The sequence below is a fragment of the Lepisosteus platostomus genome, chromosome 1 (assembly GCF_059453375.1).
Source record: "Lepisosteus platostomus isolate fLepPlt1 chromosome 1, fLepPlt1.hap1, whole genome shotgun sequence".
NCBI lineage: Eukaryota > Metazoa > Chordata > Actinopteri > Semionotiformes > Lepisosteidae > Lepisosteus > Lepisosteus platostomus.
Window position 1 is genome coordinate 8,885,414 of NC_142611.1, and position 24,315 is coordinate 8,909,728.

Genomic DNA, 24,315 nt, shown 5'->3' on the forward strand with positions numbered 1-24,315 from the left:
TCTTTTGCAAACTTGTGTTAGTTTTTTTTTTCTGGTCCTAGTCATGGTACATTAGTAAAATTGTTGCTACAAGAAGAAGTTAACATTTTAACTTAATCTTGATAGTAGCTTTTTAAATGAACCATTATTATGGTTAATTTTTGTAATTGAGTAATTTTGCTCCTAGTGAAGGTAATTAAGATATCATTATAAGATAGCAGATACTGCCCAGCGAAGACCAGTGTATTCAGATTGGTTTCATTTTAAGTAATTTCTAAACCTTAATGATCTCCTAATAATCACTTAATCTAATGTGCCTGATTAATAAAACAACTAATTTCTCAGCAGTTGCTTACATGCTGTATCAGAAGCTGTTCCTCCCCGTGTTTTATATTTCTTATTCAAACACTCCTGTTAAAGTAGAGTCTTTAGAAAGAACCCCAGTATACCACCAGGCTGCTTTTCCTGTACCCTGAGAATTAATCTGCTGTATTGATCATTCACTAATTAAAGCAAATCGAAGTCTAAAAATACAATTGCATGGAACAAACATGATATATTGGACTGTCTGAGGAAATTGATTTTCCGGTATTATTTATTTATTTCTTGGTATGGGAATGGATATTTTATTATTAAATCCCTTCTGGATGATTAACGGGAGTTTTTCATATTTATTCTACCATGATCAAATTTTCACACCACATATAGAGCAGGGAATACAGCCATGCAACTGATGCATTAGTTTGTACTAAACACTTAGGTACTTAAGAAGGACATGAAAAAATAATTTTAATAAGAACTAGAGCATATATTGTAAGTACATATTTATTGGAATATCCATGAAATAGGGTAGTAAAATCAAATGAAACCTACTGTATTTAAAAAAATAATTTCAATTTCACATTAACTGTGGTGAAATTGCTACTTTTGAGTTGTTCTTATTTAACACTGTACTTCATTACTTCAAACAGGTTGTCAAAGAAATAGTTTTGCAAAATGCTTATTTTTCATGCTTGCTTTTCAAAGCATGAGTGTCCAAATTAGGAGGCATCGGTCTTGTAACTGACGATTAGATTGTTCAGTTTTTTGCAATGCTTTTTTTATTTGTGTTAAGTATTCTGTTGTTGTTTTCAAGAAAATAGTATGGAATACAAATTGCCTTTTTATAGAGAGGAGTATAGTCAAGATTTTTTTTGTTCTTTCTGTTGTTCTGCTTAAATCCTAAATGTAAAGTGTTCTTTGGGATATTATTGGTGTGCGAATTCGTTTTGTGTGCTCATCTTCAATAACTTGAGAAAAAAATATTTTGAATAAAAGAATTGAAATGAACTACAGTATATATTGCATTTTGATACTTGTTCACACTGGCATTTTGAGCAATGGCATGAGGGAAGGTAAATATCAAAGTCCTTGGTTTCTGAAAAGTAAGTTTATTTGCAGGTTATGAGGAACAGTGAAGAGCTGTGTTAATACAGTATGACCTTAATGGCAAGCTCTTGGTAAGGAAGCAAAATGCACAAGATCTGTAATTTCATTCTTCGTGCCATAATAAATTCTTCTTTTTCTCAATTTTTTTGATGGATAGCTACCGGGAATTTATACATTATCTTACTTGACAGTATAAAGTTATTTCCCATCCATTTCCTTTATGTTTTCTTTACTTAGCCGGCAGCCATATCACCCTGCAACTCACAACTGGCAACTCACTGAAGCTAAGTAGGTGTGAGCCTGGTCAGTACCTGGATAGGAGACCTCCTGGGAAAAACTAAGGTTGCTGGTGGAAGAGGTGTTAGTGGGGCCAGCAGGGGGCGCTCACCCTGTGGTCCATGTGGGTCCTAATGCCCCAGTATAGTGACGGGCACACTATACTGTAAACAGGTGCCATCCTTCGGATGAGACGTAAAACCGAGGTCCTGACTCTCCATGGTCATTAAAAATTCCAGGGCGTTTCTCGAAAAGAGTAGGGGTGTAACCCCGGCGTTCTGGCCCAATTTTACCATTGGCCCTTACCAATCATGGCCTTCTTATAATCACCATCTATGAATTGGCTTCATTACTCTGCTCTCCTCCCCACTGATAGCTGGTGTGTGGTGAGCATTCTGGCGCACTATGACTGCCGTCGCATCATCCAGGTGGGGCTGCATATTGGTGGTGGTGGAGGGGAGTCCCCATTACCTGTAAAGTGCTTTGAGTGGAGTGTCCAGAAAAGCACTATATAAGTGTAAGCTATTATTATTACTACTTGTCTAAGCTATTTCCTTCAGTCGTTTGATTGACCTTTCCCTGCCATTTATATTTTGTGTTTGCTGCTATAGTCTTTGGTTAAAGATATTTTTTATAAGGCACCTTTTGGACTACAGTGGGAAATATTTTAGAATTGTTGGAATTTTTATATGTTCATAATTAGTATTTTGTTCAATTTGATACCACTTCAAAATCGATTTAGTGGTATTAGTTGCCAAAAGCTAGCGTACCATTAGAGTCATACCCGCAGAAATCTCTGAAGACTTTTTCTTGGCTTTATAATATGCTTATCAGAGCCCGATTTGCTCAGTGTGTGGGCAGATGGGGCTTCTACCCCTTGTGTTTCTCCTTTAGGCTTGGATATAGATGCAGCTCTCATCCTGGCCTGTGCTCCATTTAGTGGCTCCTTGCCTTCTTTATACCAAAAGTTCATATTTTCTGTGCTGTGTGTTTTGGGAGAGCTTCCAGTTTCACTCTTCTGGGAATTGACTCTTTCCAACAACAGATCTCTCAGTAGCTGTGAATTTTTTGTTGTTACACTGGCAGACTTTACCTTTAAACTGGTGGAAATCAGCAAAAAAGAAAACATCAGCATGATAACTGGCAATTGTTATTGCAAGCTATGTGTAGAAAGCACTGGCTTAATTTATGTTTCACATTGCTCGCCAGGTACATTAAGATAATGTCCAAAATCTTTTTGAAACTCAGAAGACTCTGAAAGTGGAAAAAGTACAGTAAGTAGGATTCATGCACTGATGTTGCAGTTTCTAAAAACTGTTAAATTAAGGGATTTTGACTTTTTTGCTGACTGCTGCTTTGTAGGTTGTAACATAATCAGGAGGAATTGACAGTAACTTATATTTAGCATAAGATAATAAATATGATATTTTTTGCTTAAATGGAATTTAAATCATAAGTAGTTTTGTTTTCTAACACAACTTTAAATAAAGCTCGTATAACAAAAAAGCTTCATATAACATAGTCCCTTCAGAATTTGTCTTTTTGAGGCAGAGGATTGAAAAATAGTATGTTAAATGTCAATTCTGAATGGTGTGGTCCACGAGCTAAGCATTTATTTAAAATTTTTCAGAAATGTGCTGCTACAACATTAGAGATTTACTCATTTTAATTTCTAGACATGATTAGTTAGAAGGTATGTATTTGGTACTTTGCTATTCAGTATTCAAATTTTTAGTAACCAAGTGTTTTACTTTTTCCCTCTTGATTTTAATCGAGATTGTTCTTGGTATTATTGTAGCAAGTGCAATGTCAAAGCACATTCTTTACAAAATAAATGGCTGCACTTGAAACTTACAGAAAAAGATACTGGGAAAATGGATCTTTTTGAAATGTAAGACTAACAAGAACTGTCAGCAGTGCGGAGTAGTGTTTGGGGCTGTAGATCAGGACTGGAGGGTTGGTTCAAATCCCAGGTGAACCATTGCTGTTGTACCCTTGAGCAAGATACTTCATTCAGATTGCTCAAGTAAATGCCCAGCTATATAAATGAGTCTCCAGGTCATCATTGTAAATGAGAATGTGAGAATTTGTTCGCAGTTGACTTGGCTGGTAAAATAAAAGGACATAAAAGTCTGAAGACAGTAGTAATCATCTATCTGTGTAATAATCTTTGTTATATAGTTTTTCATGTACAAAATCTCAAAAGTGCTTCACAAGATAAAAAGGATGAAAAAGCAAACAGTGACAATAAGAACAGTGATGTAAGATAAAACATTACATATCCACAGCTTATTCATTTAGCAGGTCAGCCAGTAAACGTCAAAATCTGAAAACATGTTTTCAGTATACAATGAAACGTCTTAACAATCTCACTGCCCTTTCTAACCACTTCAAGTTCCCTGTCCTAACCTATCCAAGTCTATCCCATAGCTAAACAAGAAAGGTTTAGTTGACACAAAACAAACTACATGATTAGTAAAAAAAGATCATATTCAAGGGATCTAAGGGCTATGCTTTGGAGTATTTGGTGAAAAAAATCTCAGGTATAATCAAGCAAAGATGAAATGCATTCAGACCCTCAAATGTTAGAAGTCTTGGAACCTTAATGAGTAAAACATTACAGTAATCTATGTGCATAAAAAGTAAAATGTATAAGCTTCTCTGTATCTGACTGGATTAGACTGATAGAAAAAGTACATTCATAGGAGGACATCAATCAATGTGATATTTTCACATCTATGTAAATGTGATATCTAAGGCTAGATATTCAAAGGAAGTACAATGTTTGCTTTATGGGCATTATGTGTTCTAGCAGTAGAATACTAATATTATAGCCAGTGTCAATATTTCGGAGAGGAATTTGTATTATTAGCTCTTTACGTAACTTGTATGGGCTATCAATTGTTCTAATATACCTAACACCTGTAAATCATACTTCAGATAAATTGCTTAAACATCTCTCAAGTGGCTATATCCAGTTGAGTCATCCTCAATATGAAATACTTTATATGTTTTGATTTGCTGTAGTACGAATTTAAGTCTCTTTTTGAAACTTGCATCTGTCATATTGTTCATGTCTGTGTTCACTCAAACATGCCATACTATGCACTAAAATATGTTTCACCAACTAAAATAAACTTTCTTAAAAATGTATATACAAAGGGCAACTACTTTATCACAATTAGGACAATAAGTTAATCATAATTAGGCCTCCCCTCATCCCAGGAGGCACAGTATCACAATTGTATAATCATAGCAAAACCATTGATTAGCAACTAATATTCAAAATACATATCGGAATGCTTGTTTTAATAGCGCTAGGTAAAGCAATTCTGAGCCATGTAACTGACATTTTGATTTACACTCCTGGCAATCGGAACTGGAGTTCCATTACAAAAATATTTGGATATGCTGTTACGTGGTTGATAACTGTCTTGTTCACAGTAATCTGAAAATAATGTTAATATGTTTCTCGGAAAATACAATCAATCAGTATAGAATACAACACCATTCTATTATTTTTGAGAAATGCTCTGTTTTTCTATTATAGGTTTTTCAGATTTCTGTGTTTTATTTCTGTAAGCATTATGAAAGAAAGGAAAAGAAGCTTGGGACCTGTATTGGTATTACATAATTTAAAATTGGAAATTGAGAAATAGCAGTTTTTTTAACACTCCACTACCATAGACATTTTCTTTTTGGATTTCTGAAAAAAGGAAAAAAAAAGTATTACAGAATAGAAAAAAACCAACATAATTTCCAAGTATATCCATAACCTGCAACATACTGTTCAGTACCTAATAGGTCCGTTAATGAGCTAAAGACTCTTTCTTCATTAGATTATTCAATTGTTGTAGCAGTCTCCATCTCAGGCTGTGATTTAAAGGCTGGATTAAAATAAAGATTTAGCACACTCTGCATATGTTTACTGTACCTTGAGCTTGCTTCCAATGATTATGTTTACGTGTACAGATGTGGATCAAAACAGGTTGCCCAAGATTACAATTTTAATCAGTCTTATTGTCATGCAGAGATGTGGATTGAAAAGGCAATTTAAATGTGCATGCTTTAAGTTGAATATTCTTTGAAAGGGCAGCGGCCCCATGAAGTGTGCATTCATTGGCAAAAAAACACTGCTCAAAGCAATGCTAATCATCGTAACAGTAAGGAAGGGGGCAAGCATTATGGGAAGGATCAGCAATGTAATGTTCAGAGCCGTGCTTTAGCTCATAGAGCCCTGAGTATATCAAAATTCAAATAAATCCCTCTCCTTTGTTTTACACTGCACTTAAGATCTTTCAAATGTCTACTTTTGCATAGTAAAATTGTTTCATATGCAATAACAATAAATCCTGTTTCCTGATTGGATTAAGATAATGGATTTCTTGATGTAGCACATCCTGTGGTACTGCTTTAATTTGATGATGAGTGAATTCTTTTTTGTTCTTGTTTATCTCATAACTCCTTAAGTAAGTTGTTTTTTATTTTTTTGTGCATAGTAAGGTTTCTAGATTCCATGTGCTTTTGTGCATGTATTTAGAGGTACAGTATCCAGGGGAAAATACATCTTAACTGTGTCTTTTTTTGAGCAGTTTATTACTGTCTTCACTGCAAAATGTGTTATTTTTGTCTGTCCATTGTTCTGTGCTGTTATTGTGAATCCAGCTGGTTGATCTCACACTCATGAAAACAACTAAGGCTCCAAATCTGTTTACCAAAGATTTGAATGTAGCAGCTACACTATCTTTCCACCAACAGCCAAGGCAACTTGAATGTAAAAACAGAGGAGCTGTTTCATTACATTGGCACTCAGTTCCTCTGTAAAAGTAAGAACACTAACTCAAAATTAATTATCTAGTTTTGTATTTGTTTTCTACTGTCTGAGTAAAATTAATATTTAAATAATTTATTTTTAACTAATCTGTAGACCCAACTTTAAAAATGTTTGTAAATTATTGATTTTGAGTATGCTTCTTACTTTTGATTAAACTTCTGTTAGAAATTATTCATAGCTATATTTCCATGCCAAATTGTAGATATCATGTCTTAGATTTGACATTAAATTAGCAAATGTTTTATAACTGTTAATTGTTGCTGTTTTGCTCTGGGCATCAATCAATGTTTTATTGTGTGAATGATATATATCACAGAAAGAATCTTGTTTTAGAGATGGAACTAATGAAGAACCTAGTAATTCATTCATACTGTATACTATGTTTTAGTGCCACATTTCTCAGTATTAAATAAAGAAAATAAGTCTTTTTTTCAGTTTTCTATTTATCTTTGGAAGGTAGTATTTGTCTTTAATTAGTCTTATGGGTGTCCATCAACACAGGGTTTAAGTGTAATGTTGTTACTTAATTAAGAAGAGGACATACAGTACAAGCTATCCTCCATAACATAATACACACCCAGAGTGAACCACTTGGTATTCCAAAAATGTTCAGGCTACACTTTCTCTATGATTACTACCAAAAGGTTAAGAGCACACAAAAAGTTGTATTTTTACAGTTTCTGGTAAAGCATTTATGGTATTATTGCATATTTTGAAGAAGATCTCAAGCGTAGGTTGTGAAACCTTGAAAAGCTAGAGAGGTTCTGTGTGGAGGAGTTGTCAAATCTCATGAATAGTTTAAGAATCTTTTAAATGGCTACAGGAAGTGCATCTTTGAGTTCATCAAAGCAAATTGAGGGTATACACAATGCTGGTTGCCAGGATAAAAATAAATTAGAATTTTATGTATTTAAAAATATGAAACATCTTTGGCATATGTTCTATTTATATAACCAATATCAAAAGTAATAAAAATATATTTATTATATTTTAACCTATAACTCTACTTCTGCACGTATGATTTCAGAAAAATAAACTGTATTGATTAAATCGTTTGGCATCATTTTGAATAATCATTAATGACTGAACGTGATATTCCTGAGTGAATTGTATTAGGCATATTTTATGTTCTATGAAAATTAAGAAAAAAATACAGAGGAAGTGCCTTACCCCACTTATTAGGAGAACAAAGTCTTTTTGCCATGGGTGCATAGGAGCAACACCTCATGTGGACTCACCAGAAGTAGATCCAAGTCCTCTTTAATGAAGAATCAAGGTTTTGTCCACCCTTATGGATGTCTGTGAGAGTGGCACAGATGTACAGAATGGCACCCTAATTGTTATGTACAACAGACCAGTCAATGTTGTGGTCCAAGAGTGTCTAATTGCTACAGAGTTCCACTTAATTGATAGTGGCTTGACAGCACACACTTCTAGCCTGTGATTCTCACAATAGAACCCTGTTGATCTACTATGATGATGACACATTTTAACCACCCTAATACATTTTCTTATATACAAATAATTTATTTCACAACACATCTCTTAAAGAAAACTTTTTTTTTTCATTTTAATGATACTAACGTGAATTTGTTGCAAGGGTTAGTGGATAGATAATGTTTCTCTGAATGACAATATATAATGAACTATTAATTACATATCAACTAATATTGAATTGTTGGTATTTCACAACACTAACTCTTCCTTTTGATGTGGCTAACCTTGGACAATTAACTTTATATACTGTATATTTATTTTTTTGTCATCACGCATGTTTGGCTCTTATTTGTTAATGGGTACATGTTATGTTAAATGTATTGTGTATTGTGTTATGTATTTTAACTGCCTGCTAAGCAAATTGAATAATAAAGTAAGTAAGCATAGCTGTGACTCTGCTGAAGTCTAATAAGGATGAAACAGCTGTCCATGGGAGTGAACTTTGACTAAATAGGAAAAAAACAGAAACTGTGAAATGGTCTGCTTTATTTTACGACTCTAAACTGACCCTTTTCGGTGGAGATTTGGAGGGTATTTCATACCTATATATGAGCATAATGGGCTGAATGGTATTCTCTTATCTGTCACCTTTCTGATGAATCTTCGCCGTTTTAAGAATTTACACAACCTACTAGATAGAGACGTCCCAAGGTTTACTTGTTACTACAAAACAAACGTCTTCTTGTTTTGTAAGTTGTAACCTTGGTTGATTTTCTAGTCTATTGTAGCCTTATCATTTCTTAGGTTCAGTACTGAACTATTTTTATCCTTGTGGCCCACTGGTCTTCTCAATCTTCAAATGAAGTCATAGTCTGATGCAAAATAAACCATTGTTTTGTGTTTGTTTATTCCATGTGTTTTATCATTTTTGTGTTTTGTTGCAAACAATGCAAATTGTAAGCAAAAATGGACAGCATGATTTTTTTAAATTCATTTGACTGTTGTGAGTTTTTAAAACTTTATTAAGTTTGAAGTTAGGAGTGTAGATTTTTTAATGAAACTAAAGAAGGAATGTGATGTTATATTGAGTGTTGCAGAAAGTTACTTTTAAACCATAATCTTTTATTACAAGTCACTTTTGCAAGGGAATACTTTTTAAAGTTAGCTGGTTAGTAGCTTAGACTGCGCCCTGCTTTTCTCCCATCTCCCAAAGACACACACATTAGGTTTGACTACACTAAATTGTCCCCTTGAAGTCTATCCCCATGGCCAGATGGCTGTGCTTCCCACCTCATTACTTGCCGATGAGTAGCTTGGCTTTAGTGCCTGTCTTCTCTGCAAGCAGCTCTAGTTATGTGACTGTGCAGAGAGATGAATGTGTAACAAATTGTCTGTTTCAAATAGCAAATGGTTAATATTGAATTGTTATTTTGTATTTCTGGAGCTTATATCTTCATTGCTGCAGTGTCAGAAGAGTCATTGGATGACTCATCAGCCAATCATAACTGTGAGGGTGCAAACAATGTTCCCAAACTAAACCTTACAGTATATCTATGAATAGAGTTGCTATCCTTTTACAATTCAGCTTCACATTTGAATATAATAGCAGGAGCAGCATTGAAAAAGCAATCTGAGGAAATGTTTAATAATTATTATTTTTGGCTTATTGAAAATAACAGTCCTGTCTAGACTCTCAAAGTATGAGCTGTCATGTAGAACATGCAGAAAATGAACTAGGTGCAAGTATTGTTCCCTCAGTTCTGTGGGTTAGGAATATTTGATTATTTCTGTTAAAAAATAGATTAAAACAAGGACAAAAAAATAATGAAATTTAAGCAGCTGAATTGAGATTTTCTGTGTTGCTTCTGTTTCTTTGAGCAGTAGCTGCTGGGTCAAAATTGACTTTACAGTAACTGACAACTGCTGAAAAGGTGTTTGACAGAGTCAGTCTGTTTGCACTTGGGATAGATGAGTAATGTGGGTTTCTTGATCCTTTAAAACCTGAATTCTGATGTAATTCTCCTCATGTCTCATTAGAGATGGGTTTAAGAGTTAGGTCTTTCACTCTCCCTTACGATGCAATTGATTATTTCTGAGAGGATCGATGTTAATTAAAATGTAAAGGAACCTGTTAATTGTACAATATGAATCACTGTGTCAATTTCCAATGAGCTCATTTGTTTTTTATTGTGAAGAACAGTAAAGAAGTATAAAATAGACAAGAAATAAAACTGAATGTAGTCTCAAGTATTTGGGAACAATGTACTATAATTGCATCCCTAAGCTACAGTATGTTCAAAACAATTCACCACATTGAAAAAATCTAAAAAAAAGTAGTCAAATTATTTTGTAAGTAATTACTCTGCTGATTCTGTTGTTAGCTTAAACTTGAGAAGTTTTTGTTTATCATATACAGTACAGTATTTGCTGTTCCATAATTTTCTTTTTGTTGTGATCTCTTTTTTATCACATGTGAACTGGAATGTTTTCTTACTGGAAAATTGGAAATTTTCTTTCTTTACTTTTTCTTCACAGTTTCTACTTAAGAGCTGGCTACTGATGTTGATCTCCTCAATAATAGCAATGGTTAAAAGTCATTGTAGTAAGACTAGAGCAGTTTTCTATTTAAAAAAAAATGCTGCCACAGAAGTCAGTTATTGTAGTAAATTGTAAAAAAATCTATTACTGATTTACTTATACCAAATGAACGTTTTTATACACGTTAGTGTTGTAATAAATTCATATTTAATCAAATGTAAATGTGCATTTGCTGTACTTTAATATAAAAAGATATTAACAGTATGATACCTACAGTACATTTTTTCAGCAAGAAGCTCGCTTACTTCAACATTGGATAGCTTGCTGTGTCTTCCTACAGCAATCGTCTTAAGTCCGTTACAAAAACAGATACATTGAATAAAATAAAAAAAGAAAAAAAAACAATCAGTAGTGTACACCAAATCCTAGCTTCAGGAATCCACACCACTGTAACAGATAACAAATAAAATAAATGTGAGTTTAAATTAAAGCACAAACATCAGACTACATTATTTTCTGAAATAAATAGATAAATCATAGGAGTTCCAATCCAAATAATACAATAATATAGCAAAGCTATATTGTTTTACCATAGAAAATATTGCAGCTACTTACAGTCTATGTAGAAAATTCTCAGTCAGTTGTCAATATTCAGGATTGTTTGTTTAATCATTTTTGCTTTGTGTCTTTCATTTGGACCATAATGACTGCTGAAAATCAAGTCATTTTTCATTGATCAATAATTAATCATCAAAATATTGATACTATAGAGCTTTGAACCTTAACAAAAGTGTTCTGTGGTGTCAGAATTGATTTTTTTCTGTATCCATTGTGGTCTGCCAGCAAAAGACAAAGCACTTATAAGAAACAAAAGACATTTACTCTATTGTACCTGGGCTGTTTGAGTATATTTAAACTGCACAATATGTACTGTACCTGCAACACAAAGAGTACCTGACACTGCTTCCCTCAACGTTAGTATAATATTTTGAACAGAAATACTGAAACAGTTGTGCAAAGTAGGGGAATTAACGAGCAAAAAGCAACCATAAATGAACAGAACCCCTGTGACCCTGTATTGGATAAAGCAGTTAGAAAATGGATGGATTTGATGAGAAATCTTTTGATCTTTTAATATTTTCTAGGTTTTGTTAGAAATATCAGTACCCTAAATAATACAATTGCATGCGCTGTTGCTGATCAACATTATCATTTACTCCATAAGTGAATCTGAGGTGGACTCTTTTATAGTGAGGTTGATTTTTCACATCACTGACTGTGTCCTCATCAAATCAGTCATGGCTGCACCACGTTTAACCCATTTCTTAAATAAGTTATTTTTTATTCCTTATCCTCCTCCTCTTGTCAAATTGATGATTGAACTGCTAAAGCATAGCCACCAGTGCCTACTGAACCTATGCATATATGAATTATCTCATTTGAGCAATAAATTATAGATAATTGCAGGCCATTATTATTCTGTTGATGGAACAAATTGTTTTGTATGGTTTATACCGGTATAAGCCCAGTGTGTGTGGGTATGTATTATTGTTAAGCATTGCATGGTAAGTTCGATTTGAAGAGCTTTTTGCCGTCAGAGACGTTGCCCAGGGGTCACTACGAGGAAGTAGCTCTTCTTGATCCCGTTTCTGGGTACCCTACACAAGTGGGGTCTCACTGATGACCCAATTTGCGAATGCGGTGACGGCAAGGAGCAGACGGCCGACCACATCCTATACTCCTGCCCTTGCTTCCGGTGCCCCGGCGACTTCACCCATTTGGATTATGCCAGCCGCGACTGGCTGAGGCACCTGACTGTGACAATATAACTATGTAACTTCTGCATGTTAAGCTCATACGAATAATAATAATAATAATATTATTGTTAACATGGGGGTAGGATTTAAGTAGAAGTCCACAGAAAGATAGTAACTCATTATGAGATTATGGCCAATAAATAAGCCAAAACTATTGAATTTGAGGCTCCATTCACTAAATCCACCAAAACACTTTCTAACCACTTCTTCCAATTCAGGATTGCGGGGGAGCCAGGGTTGTACCCAGCAAGCAATGGGCACAAGGCAGGTACACCCTGGATAGGGTACCAGTCCATTACAGGGCACACAAAAACACAAACGCTCTCATCCGGGCCAGTTAACCAGCCAGTTAACCAATCAGTAGGTTAGGAAACCAGTGGAAGGAAAACGGAGCACCCGGAGGATACTTACGTGAACACAGGGAGAATAGACAAACTCAACGCAGAAAGCACCCCAGTTCCAGAATTGAACCCAGGGCCCCAGCTCTGTGAGGCAGCCCCCATCCACAACATGTCAAATTTAATTTTGGAGGAGTAGAGTACAGCAGATAAAACAAGGAGAGTCAGTGGTAAGTCCTTACAAATACAGGAATAATAATAATAAAAAAAACATTTGTATGTATGAAGGAGAGTTTTTGATGCAGTACTACACTTTATGGTTCTTGTAATGGCACAGTAACATTGGATTGGATACCAACTAAGGATGTATGTACATGTAGAAAGTAATTTTTCTGTTTTTAAATTTCAGATGCAATAATCGGACCCAGTGTGCAGTTGTTGCTGGACCAGACGTCTTTCCAGATCCTTGTCCAGGGACTTACAAGTACCTTGAAGTTCAGTATGAGTGTGTTCCTTACAGTATGTATAATTCCTTTTTTAATAGCTAAATCAAATATAAAATGTGTGTTAGTCATAGGTTTTTATAGTACCATTCTCATAAAAGTAAAATACAACATTTTTGTTTTCATTCTTTAAAAATACTCAATTACGTGAAAAACATTTAACGGTGCTGAGTTTTTTAACATGATTTTTTTGGCTAAAGTGTGAAACAGTGTCTGGCATGAGCCCATTTTACGAACAGTGCTTGTGAATCACATTCACTTTTTATCAACTGCTGTACTCAGATTTTCTCAGAATTAAACTCAGAACAAAACAAACTGAACTTTTGGTCATAAAGCCCTGTTCATGATGTGATGGACTTTACTCAATTAGTACACCTTTGTTTTTGTGTGCATAAATTCAAGCAAGCCCATTTGGTGTGAGTGTCTGTTGGATGTGTAAAACCTTTGCACAATGAGTTTATTGTTTCTTTCATCCATCACTGTTACAGTGAAGACTATTGATGTAAATTGTTTATAATGCATAGGATATGTGTCAGTGAATATGTTTGTATTGTTGTGGATTGCTGGAATTGTTTATGCTGATTGAATTTTATTTCTGTAGTGCAAATTAGAATTAGAAATAGTCATTTTCTTGAGTACATCTCAAATTGTAAGTAACAGTTTGTAGAAGAGATGTTTTTATTAATTCAGTAAGTGATGGGAATTGATATGGAAATACTTGTAGACTCCAGTAACTTATCAAGATATTGACATACAGTATTTCATGTCTCTTTTTGAGATGCTTTGAATACATAAAGCCTCCAATTAAATGTGGGAAACTGACAACAATTTTCCTATAATCAATAACTGATAATTACAGCATAATGTCAGAAATCTAAAAAAAAAAAACAGATTATTGGATATCTAAAAAAGCCGAAAATGCAACCTCTATAAAATGCTTAAACATTGAAGCATTTTTTGCTTGGTTTGGAAACCAGTTATTAACTTAATAAATACAGTACTATTATAATGTATGTTTTGTGCGCTTTTACGCTTTAGAATACTGAAAATCCTACAACAATGAAATTCCATTTCTTACATCAAATACAGAGGTAATAATAGTTATTTTTTAAACATTGAGATTTAAATGGTTGATAAATTAATATTGCATTCTGGCGTTTTACAAGATAGATTGACAACATGCTGTGAACAAATTTAAATCTGAATCATAATATCGCAAATATTATGCAGAATAGTATTAGTATGGAGGTGTTTCAAGTATTAGAAGCACTTAAGAAGAGTCATCTCTAGGTGTTCTTCCATGTTTACTTAGGGAAACAGCGTCATATTTAACACTGTTAACAAAAGTCTTCATATAGTCAGTTGCTCAAGAACGGTAATATTCATGGATTAGAAAAGTAATAATTTAGTGCCAGTCTAAAGGAGAACAAAAACAAACCAAGCAGTCGTAGTATATCTTATCTCATATACTGTACTGAAACTACAAGAACATCTGCACAGTAAAAGGGTTTGTTAGGGATAGACTGACTCCCACAAACTAGTTAAGAAATCCACGCTTTGATTGACCTCCTCTCATGTTCACCTTTTCTTACATTTTTAATGCTTAAACAGAAAGGTCCAAACTGCCAATATTGGAAGTAGAAAGATCTCACTATGTTATCATGTCTGGTTGCCTCAAAACGTCTTTAGTTTCTAGCCTCTTGTCAGGAATATTGACAGGTTGTGATGTCTAGCTTCATGATTTAATTTGCAGACATGTTCTCTGTTTTTAAAACTTAAATCTAATTTTCTCTGTCTGCCTTTTGATTGTCTTTCACATAGGCTTGGTGATTGCTGCTCAACTAAAGTCCACCCCTGTGCATTATAATTTGTTCAAGCCAATTACACAGCTCAGTTGGTTTTGGACTTTTAAAATTAACTAAACATAGTGATTTTCTGTTTAATTTTCAGATAAACTGTGTTTCCTTGTGTTTCCTAATGTTGTGGACAAACTTATTGTCAGGACTTACTACCTTCTCTTTTACTTTAATGTTTTGAGAACATATAACGTATGGGAGCTCACATACTGAAGAGGAAAATAGGGGTAGGTAAATAAGATAAGAAAGGGCATCTGATTGGCTGTCACAGTTTTGCAATAGCAGATCTTTAACTTTGCTGTAATTCTTAACATAAGAACAATTGCAAAAGAACCAACGAAATGTCATCTAATTTTCTTTCAGCCTTTACTGAGCCAATCTTGACTCCCATTTTGAAGGGAAGCCGTCTTCATTAATTACAAAGTATCTAATACTTCCTTCCATGGTACATGAATGTCAAATGAGCCATCAGTCAAATATTCAGCAGTAAGCACATGTGCAACCTGCACACAAATCCTTGAGGTTTGTTTCTTTGTCCAAGATGTTTTGTACAGTGGGATTATAATTTGCAGATTTACGTTCTCTTTCTGTTCACAATTTGTGTATCCAGGTAGTTGAAAGAGGCATTCTCACAAAGATTGTTCACAATCATAATATCTTCAGTAAGGTGAATTGTACTTTATAACAATGCACATGTAGAAGCCAGATCAATAGAAATACACGAGGCTTTAGTAAACTGACAAAAACTGTTTGTTAAACATTTTATTCCTTTATTTTCAATGTTTGCTTTTAAACTTCCTCAGATGTTATTGAACTTACAATAATATTGAAGTTATGTTAGGGTGAGTCAGACTGTCAGAGAGAGAATTAAAGCATTAGAATAACAGGTCAGGATCTACAGTGTATTACTCTATGTTAGATCCCTACAGTTGTGATTTACAACTAAAGATAATGAGACATACAGTAAGTAATTTCTGATTTTCTGTACAGTGGTTTTTATGACTGGCCAGAAACCAACAGGGCTTTCATTTATCAAGTCAAACAGTTAGATATGTTAGTCATACCTGTGATTTAAATTTTTATTTAAAAGCTTACATACTGCTTTAGGATAATGTGTGCATATGGTCAACACAGTAACGTTTGTTAGCTCTGCTGCCTCAGACTAGGGTATGTTATATGTGGAGTTTACATGCTCTCCCCATGTTTGTGTGATTTTCCCTCTGGGTTTCCTCCTGCCATTCACAGATATGTTGGTGAGAAGTTTTGGGCTGATCTAAATTGTCTGTTCTGCCTTTGTCATGCAAAAGATCCAGGGTGAAAACAATTGTGTGCTCTCAGACCCACCTTGTGTGCTTTGCTTTGCTTCCAGTAACTGCACACCCTCCATGTGAATAGTGGCTTTCTGATAATGAATGGATAGACATAAATTCTACTGCTGGACATAGCTAAATGAATGAGTGTACATTATTTTACCATGGAATTCCAAAGGCTTTACTAAAAAGCTTTACTAAATAAACAATAGAGTATAGGTTCCTGATTAATGATGACTGATTCTTCATAAAAAGTAAAAATGGTTGAATAAAAACAAAGTGTTTATTATTTATTTCCCTATGCCTATATGGTCATGTTTATGCATAAAATGTACTGTCACCTTTATCTTGTTGGTAATGGTGTTTACCACAACTATATTTCATTAGATACTTTATAAAAGTCACTTACCTTGACAGAAAATTGTAACATTACAATAAAGTGCCATTAGAGATGTATTTTTTCACTTACATATTTTTCATATGTTTGTCAGAGCAGCAGAATGGCTCCCATTAATATTTTGTTGCATTATAATAAGGCTTACTAAGTTTTTTTTTTCACTCTCGGCAGAACATAAGATGTGTTTTATGAGTCAGTTTTTCTCAGGTTACATTTTCTATTAACAAGTAATTAGGAAAACAAAAAACATACTTAGCACCATTATTGTTGTTATTAAATAATAATAATACTAGTCTGGTATGACTGTATTTTTTCAGCAAGTGAGCGTGTGAATGTGACAGGCAGTTTCCAGTTACGTTTAGGCTTTGCAGGTGTGGTGTACTGTATGTCCTTTCCACTCACAGCTCAAACCTCTTGAGGCTTTCTTCTTCCCTATGTGAGGATCACCTTTCAACATATCTCGTTTGCCCTATCTTTAAGTATTATTATTCTTTTCCTTCTTATTATTGGCAAAGTGACAGTGCTTATTGGTGCTTCAGTGATGGAATGTTAGAGGAAACGCATACACAGTGTTCCCACTTGTGTTGAGGGTGGACAAGGAATTGAAAGGAGGAAACAAGAAAGGAAGCAGATATCTGTATATCAAAGTAGTGCATGGACCTACTACTGATGTTGCTTTATTAATGGAAATAACAAAGCAAAAACAGTTAATTAAATTTCACTGTTGAAAAAATTGTATGGGTGTCATGGTGGTGCAGTTTTTAGCATTGCAGCTTCCAAGCACAAAGCTTGTGTGGGTTTCCACACTGCGTTCTCCGGTTTCCTACCACAGTCATAGACATACAGTATGGGTAGATTAATTGACTTTTGTGGACACTCACCCTGGTATGAGAGTGTCTGTGAGCCCGGTGATTAAATGGAATTCCATCTAGGGAGTATCCTGCCTTGTGCTTGTTGCTTTCTGGGATAGGCCTCGGATTCCCTGTGACCCCGTACTGGATAAAGTGGTTAGAAAATGGATGGATGGATGGGAAAGCCACACTAGCATGTTTAAAACACTATACGTCTTTGTTCCTTTTTCCTGTCAACTCAGCTTAATCTTTTTCACTGGTTTCTCATTCTTGCATTCCCTTAAAATGTGCTTGTCCTAGCTTAATGCTCTGTTTCCACCCATCTGCAGACCATTGTCTTTCATGGTTTGAGCTCTCCTCCCACACCCATTTCCTCACAACATCTTCAGCTCTGCATCTAGTCCAGGCTCTAGTTCTGATGCAGTAGCCATAGTTCTTACTTTCTACGCTTAAATATAAAGACATAATCTATGCTGATTGTAATACCATGTATGAAGAAAGACCTCTTCAGACCGGAAAATATTTCACTGGATGTGCCACTAATGAAAGGTCATATCAAATCTCTTAGTACAATCCTGTGACAGTAGAATATGTCTAAAATCATTACTGGGAGGTAATTCTGTGAATCATGTTAAATGCTGTATTTTTTATTTCCACTGGATTGAAATTACAGGCCTTTTTATGAATATGGGTCAGGTCATCTACAATTCATTACCTCTTTTGGTAGCATTTCTGATGCAGCATTTACTTCTCTAGGGTCATGCCCTTTGTCTGTGAAGCCCATATTGCAGAAATACATTTATTGAGATAAAATGAATAATAAATGCTCCATCAGTCATCATGTTAGGCAATGAATGAATTAATTACATTTAGAGATACCACTCTAGATTTTATAAGATTGTCCTCAATGCAATGTTGTGTCAAGGTTTGTGAAGGGATGTGCTGACATATTAATTAAAACAATGGATTGTGTGAGTAAAATGAATAATTTACTTTACTTTCTGTCACTGTGCATTAATAAAATTATAGCGCAAAACCAGAGACAAAATAATTATATGTTGTCTAATCTGTCTGCTGTAGTTCAGTGCCCTACAACTCTTGCTAGTGTGTAGATCTGAAAAATACAGCCCAATTGAATGCTTTGCTAATGGTTTAACAAAATAAATTTGATGACCCCAAAATATCTAGGTTTATTTTGGTACTTTTGGAAACATATATATTTCCAGTTTTAATTTTAATATTGTAATTTTAATAGTACTGTAAGTTAAAAGAATGCTTCTTACATGAGTATGCTATGTAAGGTTTTGCTGGGAAATAACCCTTCAATAATTGTCAACACAAATTTGACAGTATGAATGGAAATGTTTAAATATAAATGGAATTTCTAACATAATCCAAAGACTAACAAAGGAACAGGAAAGCAGAAATCAGTCACAGGATGTGCAGTAAAGCATTTGACCCTGGTACAATGTTTTTAGTGAACTTGACAAAATGGGTTACATTGATAGGGCAGAAATCCAAAAGTGTTTCATTTAACCTGAGAGGTAGACTAACTGCTGTGCATTTTGTGGTATTGACTGCCCCCTACTCTGAAACCTGATCATTCAGAGCACAGCTACCACTTATTTTGAGTCTGTAGAACAAGATTTCATGACTGGACTATTTCAACATGTGTCTTGAAATGAGCAGATGCTTTACTCTAATTAAAAAGCTACTAAAAGTAAACAAATATTTCTTATCATTACAAATCAGTGCTTTGCTTTACTTATTACATGGAGTTTAAACTGTATGTGGACACTTCTGTGTTTTATTCAATGCTCTTAAAATGTATGATCAACTTCTACATTGTTGCCTACTTTGGCATTCAGATGTGTTGGATTTGTTTTATATACTACATTCAAAATAAAAAAGACAAGGTGCAAAGGTCTGATTTAGTACAGTAAAGAGTTTTTTTTCTATTTCCTGAATGAATAGAAACAAAAGTATGTCTTTTATACATGCCCTTTGTAATAGAGTTGAAGGGATTGTCTTTCATTCCAATCAAAGAGACATTAAGTGCAGAGTGAGATAGGATTGCAACGATATTTTATCATATAAGAAGCAACAAGATTGCTTTAGAAACATTCAATTATAATATAACATATCTACCTGATAGGAGGCAAGACTACTGTATAGACAGATAAATTAAATAATGTAACTTTTAAACCTTCCTGAAGCCACAAGGAAAAAAGAATATGATATCTTTACAGTGTTTTATTGCTATTGGATTGCTTTAGAATTACCAGTAAAAGGAAAGGGAAGAAATCAGATGAAATGCAAGCTTATTTCATTTTTATAGGGTTGATTTTTTTCAATATCCAGTTGACTTCATAGTAATGAACACATATTGCAAGAATGCCTTTATTTTTATATTTTGTGTTTTGACTTTTAAAGATTTTGCCCTTTAATAGCTAATTTCGTAGATAATGTTTGTGACTTTCAATTAAATGCTACCAATGAAGGTTTGTTTATAAAAAGAAAATGCCTGTAAAAGATGTGGGTATTTGAAAAAAACATTTGAATATATTTTTTAGATAATCATATATTATTTAATGATAGTGTAGGTATTGATTGTGCCAGTCTATTTTCTTGTCTAAAAACTTAATTAGCCTGGAAAATATTTACATATATGATACAAATAAAAAAATAAGACTTTACTATTACAGAAATGTGTTAATATCTAGATCGGGTGTTCTTGACTATTTTAACTGTTTGTGAAGGTAGCAAACTGTGGCCATTTTTAATGGCATATGTATCCTTTTCCTTTTTATGTTAGGAATTTAATGACCAAACAGTGTTTCTGTGTTTCATATTCACCTGATTAAATCTAATACAGGAAGTTGCCTCTGAGACACTTTAGATGATTCAGCTAGAACTGTGTGCTAGAAGACCTTTTGATGTATTTACAATATAATATGAAATAAGATCAATGACTGTTTAGTTTTTAAGACAGGTTATTTAATACATATATGCAGTTATACTGACATTGAGCTTTAATGGGAATGGTGTTTTGAGCGGAAATTTTCTTACCACTTCTTGCAATTCACAGTCTCAGGGAAACTGAAGCCTATTCCAGAAAGCAACTGGTGAGAGGCAGGGAACACCCTGCCATCCATCACATGACAGACAGTCATGTCACACACACATGCATTCATATCATGGCCCAGGGCCAATCTTCCTAGAAGCCAATTAAACTACCAGTATGTTTTTTTTACTATAGGAGGAAACCCACCATAACATGGGGAGAACATACAAACTCCATGCATGTAGCACCCCAGGTCCGGAATAATTGAACCCAGGATCCCAGTAGTGCTAACCACTACACCACTCTGCCACTGTGCTACTGTAATGTATCTTAAAAACACTCATTTTTTTAAAGCAGGTTTGGGTGAATGGCTATAGTAGAGCATAATTTTAGTCTAAAGCTCTCTAACATCTTCAGGTGGCTAGTATTTTTGGTAACGACTCCTTCATTCCTCAGTCTCCTTCAGTAGTGATGACGTATCACATATATCAGTTGAAAAAGCAGATCCCACTGAAAATTTGTTGAAGCCTGTGCTTGAAACAAAATATTTATTTCTATTGCTTTATTATAAGGTTTCCAATTGCAGTTCTTTGAGTCCAGAATGGCAGGTGTTGTAGGTATACTGTAGGTCTCCTTTGGTTCTGTGGGAAACAATATAAAAATGTGGACAGATTGAAGAATGTGCCAGAGTGAAACCTGGTCCAGAGAGTGCACAAATTATAGATGGATGGGCATGATGAACCATGACACTAACTATCATCTAGGAAATAAATGACATATGGGAGTGTCTCTAATTGTGTCCTCTGTGGAGATTTCCATTAATAAAGCAGAGTAGCCAACCACAAGCAAGCATAAACACATATTAATACACAAAGGTGGCTACACGATCCTCTGATCGATGATGATGGGTCGAGAAGTGTATTCTACAGCTTGATAAATACTAAAGACAGTGTTTATGTCCAATTGGAGATATGAGCTAGCTGATTTTCCTGACGACCACAATACCAATGCAACTGATCACTTACTATTTTTAATGAACATTTATCCCTACTGAAGATTAAAACTGGTACTGTGTTCCTAGACCTAGCTGCTTGATGAGACAAAGAGCATACTGGTATTAGCATATTGGTCTGGTAAGACTAACAGTCTATTTTGTGAAACATAATTAATGTAAACAGCCACCTCCCTGGATTGAGCATTCACAGAAATTGAACTGCAGTACAAAATTTCTGCCACAGTAAAGTCTCAAATAAACTTGCTTAGCAAACGAGACAGCTCACTACAGCTCACAGACAGAGTGGCCAATCAGGTAGTATGAAGACAGGATAGGCGAGGAGAGGTGTGAAATGAACCCAACAATGAATAGAGAGAATTCTATTCATACCTGATTGGCTACTCTCTCTGTCCCCTGCTCCCACCACCAGCCCCTCCTCTCTCCCAGCTTTTGTTCTCTTGCTACATTACCTTTGCTTACTGCCCTGCCTTTCTCACACCTGAAGAGGGCTCCACGGCCGAAACATTGTGTTTTGTCTCTTTTCAGCATTGAATAAACTTATTACTTGTTCCCACACAGTAAAATATTTTGCAATGTCCTGTACAGTACTTATACTTTTTTCAGCTTTTGGCTCTATTTCTCTAGCTTCTTTCTTTGTAATTGTAATACATTTTGGGAGAATTGTAAAAGAAAAGAAATAAAAAACATGGACAGGAAAATTTATAGGCTTAAGTAATCCCCTGTAAAATATTAACAAGTTGTCTACTCCCTTAGAAAGTGGCATTGTGATGGGGTAATTATAGGATGGTAAAAAAAAGCTCCTTGTAAATGAGGACCCCTTCCAGACTCTGTCACAGACAGGCTGAATGATTTGAAAAACTAATAAGAAAACCAGCCACCCATTGAGAGCTTTTCTTTAGCAAAGAATCTTTACTTTGTATCCTGCTGACAACTCGGCTTTCTTCCGGGGCGTATGTTTCATCGGTATTCTGGCCAGAAATCTGTTTATCCAGGAAAAGTTACTGGTTTCCTTTTCAATATTCTTTCAACAGAATCCCAACAAGACAAAACTTCAATTACATTGCTCCCTCTTTGACAGCAAGACTGAATAAAAGCAGAAACAGTGGGAGGTCTGATTTGGATGCCTTTTGTCTTTTATATGTTCTTTATTACGATGAGGTTTTGTATTATCTCCATCAACAATGTAATTTATTAAGGCAAATGGTGACCCACAGCGACTAGGCTGCAAAATGTCTGAAAAGTACATATCAGAAAGACACATGGAACTAAGAAATAATACTAAATTAACAGCATATGTAGCTTTACATCATGTCTTCTTAAGATAGTGATCGTATCCTAATTATGTTTGTCCAACTGCCTGCTTCTATCAGTGCATCATAGATAAATATTCAATTGTTCTGTATATATCACTTTTTTTATTAATATCCAAAGTATAAGAATTACAGGTATTTAGACTTCAGGGCTTACTTTAGTCTTTTCATTACTTTTTACATTTTACAATCATAATGAAATATTTCCTAAAGATTAGTATTTTGAATTCCCAATGACCTGGAATGCTCTGTGTTTCACAGATAAAAAAGGAAATCAATATAAGTCTGCCATTACCAGCAAAAATTGTTTTTTAAAGCCACCTGAGTTATTCTGTGAGGTCTTGAGTGACAATTCTGAAGTTTTTCATCAAAAGCCCTGTTTTTTCAGTTACTCCCAGTTGATTATAATGTTTTCTTTTACTAAATAAAAAGCTGATTATCATGCTGTATAGAAAATTGTATCACCTTCATCAAAATAATGAATATATAATAATACTATTTTTTAAAATGATGTATTTCTAAATTAGTAGCTTTAATTAACTGATGGTTTTGCAGTATGAATTTGGTATAATACTGTACATTCAGATGTGAAAATAATTTCTGTGAATAGGCAGGTGTATCAACTGCCACATGTACGACTCTTTTAAATACAGGCCAATTCCCATGTACTGTGTTGAAGCCTAAGGCACAACGATAGTATAATATGATACTAGAAGGATATAAAATTGGGAAAGCATTAAGCCATATAATTCTAGATTTACTTCGATTAAAACTGTTCTTCCATATTTTGCTATCTTCAATCCAAGATAGAATCATTTTCCACTTGGATTATGTTGATTTATTTTGTTACAGATTTGCTGCAAAATGGTAGGTTACTGAACATCAGAACTCAAACTAAAATAACCTGTCACAAAATACAATGTAAATAATTATACATATACACTTAATTTAGATTAAATTTAAAGGTCTTATAACATTTTTATTTCTTCCAATGCCCAAGTATATAATTCTAATCCCATAAATATGGGTAGTTTTATTGATGTTTCATGTTCCCGATAGTTACCAAGTAATAATAATAATAATAATAATAATAATAATAATAATAATAATAATTGCTTACACTTATATAGCGCTTTTCTGGACACTCCACTCAAAGCGCTTTACAGGTAATGGGGTCTCCCCTCCACCACCACCAATGTGCAGCATCCACCTGGATGATGCGACGGCAGCCATAGTGCGCCAGAACGCTCACCACACATCAGCTATTAGTGGGGAGGAGAGCAGAGAGTAATGAAGCCAATTCATAGATGGGGATTATTAGGAGGCCATGATTGGTTAGGGCCAATGGGAAATTTGGGCAGG

At 34.5% G+C, this 24,315-nt stretch overlaps 1 protein-coding gene across 29 annotated transcripts in view; it reads left to right on the forward strand.

The window, feature by feature from the left end:
* adgrl3.1 (adhesion G protein-coupled receptor L3.1) overlaps nucleotides 1–24,315 on the forward strand; it is a 338,051-nt gene that overhangs the window by 153,123 nt on the left and 160,613 nt on the right. For all 29 annotated transcript variants that reach the window (XM_088612815.1, XM_088612965.1, XM_088612882.1 and 26 more), the window contains one exon: nucleotides 13,057–13,166. In XM_088612815.1, coding sequence (XP_088468941.1) covers nucleotides 13,057–13,166 — 110 coding nt within the window. The remainder of the gene's footprint in view (nucleotides 1–13,056; nucleotides 13,167–24,315) is intronic.